Source organism: Poecilia latipinna, unplaced genomic scaffold, assembly GCF_001443285.1.
Source record: "Poecilia latipinna isolate Pla-1442-1.1 unplaced genomic scaffold, P_latipinna-1.0 Scaffold4407, whole genome shotgun sequence".
Taxonomy (NCBI): domain Eukaryota; kingdom Metazoa; phylum Chordata; class Actinopteri; order Cyprinodontiformes; family Poeciliidae; genus Poecilia; species Poecilia latipinna.
In genome coordinates this window covers 1-3,239 of record NW_015117023.1, presented here as the reverse complement: position 1 = coordinate 3,239, position 3,239 = coordinate 1, and the positions used below count along the sequence as shown (strand labels likewise).

The window sequence follows — 3,239 nt, the reverse complement described above, 5'->3', positions numbered from 1 at the left end:
GCAACTCTGCATCAGTCAGGATAAAGTACAGTCTGTGCTGAAACAGGAGACTGATGACATGTTGGTGAACAAACAGAAAGGCAAAACTGAGACTTCAAAACAAAAAAAGCACAAGAAAGCTCACCCAAACCAAAAACTATATTCTTGTAAAATTTGTGACAAAACCTTTTCTCGAAATGATACCTTGACAACACACATGACAACTCACACAGCTAAGAAACCTTTCACATGTTCAACCTGTGGAAAACATTACCCTCACGAGAGTCATTTAAATGATCACATGAAAATTCATACAGGGGGCAAACCATACACATGTACAGCTTGTGGAAATAGTTTCCATCGAATCAGTTCTTTAAACAGACACATGAAAACACACTTGGGTGAGAGGCCTTACACGTGCACAACCTGTGGAAAAAGTTTTGTGACTAAATGTCAGTTACTTGATCACATCAGAATTCACACAGGTGAGAAGCCTTTCTCTTGTGGGACCTGTGGAAAAAGTTTCACTCTTAAAAAAAATTTTAATCTTCACATGAGAATTCACACAGGTGAGAAGCCTTTCTCATGTGAAACTTGTGGAAAAAGTTTCTCTGATAAAATAAGTTTAAATCTTCACATGAAAATTCACACCGAGAAGCCTTTCTCATGTGGAACCTGCAGAAAAAGTTTCACTCATAAAAGAAATTTAACTACTCACATGAGATTTCACACGGGTGAGGGGACTATGTCCTGTGGCACCTGTGGAAGACGGTGCTTGTATAAATCTAAGTTAGTTGAGCACATGAGAACTCACACAGGTGAGAAACCTTTCTCATGTGGGACCTGTGGAAAAAGTTTCTCTAGTAAACACAGTTTAAATCTTCACATGAGAACTCACACTGATGAGAAGCCTTTTTCATGCAAGATCTGTGGGAAAAGTTTCACTTATAAAAATAGCTTAACTGCTCACATGAGAATTCACTCAGTTTGAAGCTGTTCTCATGTGGGATCTGTGGAAAAAGTTTTGCTCAAAAATACTATTTAACTTCTCACATCAGAATTCACACATGTGAGAAGTAGCGGGTGTACTGATTTATCAGCCAGCCGATTAATCCATGTTTATTTCCTTAATTTTGGGACATCAGCTGATTCTTGCATGTGAAGCTGGTCTGATCCCCCAATTTTATTGACCTCAGCCACTGCTCTCTTCTGCTCTCCTTTGAGAGGTGTGACTATTGGAGCGCCCCAAAATGAAAACTGCAATCGGTGCACCCTTAGTGAAAAGCGAGAAAAATGTTTTGTGTAGATCCAGTTTACTTCATCACAAGAAGATTCACATGGGTTAGAAACCTTTCTGTTGTAGGTTCTGTAGAAAAGGTTTCACTCAAAAGAAATGTAACAGTTCACATGAGAACTCACAGGTTTGATGGCACAATGTGAACCTCAAGTAAGATTCTTAGTAACCTGCTGATTGGAAGTGGAGTAATTGCAGGTTTGACTGCTTTCAGATTTAGACTTGTAAAATTTTGGAATCTTTCTTGTGTTTTATCCTTTGTACTTATTTATTTTATTTAAATGATTTGGGGAAATGGATGTATTTATTTGACTTGGTTTTAATGATTTTTCTGCTTAGAAAATGTATTGATGTGGATTGTATTTTAGAAAATTATTGAAAATTTTAATATAAATTTTAGATAATAAATTATTATACTGATGATACTGATGGTCTTTTTCTTTTTTTCTGTTTAGTAGAAAACATGTTAAATCGTGAAAATGTTTATAGATACAGCAGCAGAGCCCATCTCTTCCTCCTGAACTTTGCATGAATTTTAGTAGTCAACATTCATTTTCAATAAACACTTAACAGATAGTAAAGTTCAGGGATTATTATTCTATTTATTTAATATTCCCTGCTGGAGCAATGTTCTTCCTGTGTATTTTCTTTTGAAGTACCGAGTAACTGATCATAACACCTGATTTAGTATTTAAAATGTGTCCTCAGACAGCCAAAAGTATAAAACTTATGTGAACATTCTGTTGTTTTACAGAGTATTACCAAAACATTTATATAAATAAGGAGTGAGGTTTGTAGGCTGGTTCTAGACCAGATTTACCACAGGGGATTTGTGTTTTCCCTCTCACATCTGTATCTTTACGAGAGGTTTTGCCTCCAAGGACGGTGGAGAATCGGGTCTAGGACGTTTTAAAAAGACCCGGGTTGACAGCGGCTCCGTAGTGTCCGTCTCTCAAATGCACGTTCATGTTGAAGGCTTTTGGTGCGTCTCACATTCTCCACATCCGCCCTTCGTTCGCCCATTTTCAGTCCTATTTCCGTCTTTTAATATGGCAAAATTCACAGAGCAAGATATCTGTTGCAAAAAAGAGAATAAATCAGTTTTCTAAAGTAAACTATTGAAATAATATTGTTTCACTACCGAACATGAGTGAACACATTAAAATTTCTGTATTTTGTAACGCATTTGAACAGCCAAATATCTGCAGCATTCAATTAAATAACCTAGTATTTTTGAAAAGTAATCGAATTCTGAGATTTTCATTCATTCTCCAAAAGTTATTATAGAAAATGCTTTTTCCTCTGTTTAGTATTGACTTTAAACTCTGTAGTTCCTCTGAATATTTATTATATTCTAATAAAAGATGCTCTTCTGTTACCATCTGATTACAATTACAAGTCCCTGTTTCATGTTTCCCTATTTGAAAAATAGAACCAATTCCTGTATGACCAGTTCAAGGTATGATTAAGAAACTGTGAACGATTCATAAGTTTTACAGTATATATACAGTATTAGTAAATTAAAAAATTATTGAAATGTTCAATTATTTTATTTTCTCAATTCACCTTGTTACAACACAGTACTTTGAATAATTCCTCATAGATTGATGTTTTAAAACCTTGTATTTCTGTTTATTTTTGATAAATTTCTGGTTACATCTAATGAAAACATGACATTTGAGATTAGATAGACAAATTAATAAAAACATTTTGCTTCATAGGCTTAAAGAGAGCAATGCTTTATACCTGCTTGAAGTCACCAAAGATACTCTTCATCTGAATGTTAATACCACATTTTCTTTGTTTTAATTTGAGTATGAATAGATCTGTATAATTAGAACAAAACACGTATAGTTATATCGGCACATAAGATTGTAGTTTGTAGTTTCTGACTCATTTTTAAAGTTAAACAGCATTCTTGTGGTACTCGAAGTTGGTCTTGGTCTCGAGACTGGTCTTAAGACCA

General features: G+C 34.8%; 1 protein-coding gene across 1 annotated transcript; it reads left to right on the top strand.

Moving 5' to 3' along the window:
• The first annotated feature begins 6 nt into the window (after positions 1–6).
• LOC106942599 (gastrula zinc finger protein XlCGF7.1-like) lies at positions 7–1,260 on the top strand. Its single transcript, XM_015025920.1, has one exon. It carries the CDS (start codon positions 59–61, stop codon positions 968–970), a length of 912 nt encoding a protein of 303 aa, XP_014881406.1. The 5' UTR covers positions 7–58; the 3' UTR covers positions 971–1,260.
• The last annotated feature ends 1,979 nt before the right edge of the window (positions 1,261–3,239 follow it).

Excerpts from the sequence above, each read along its gene's own strand:
- LOC106942599 (XM_015025920.1), top strand. The coding sequence starts at position 59 with ATGTTGGTGAACAAACAGAAAGGCAAAACTGAGACTTCAAAACAAAAA.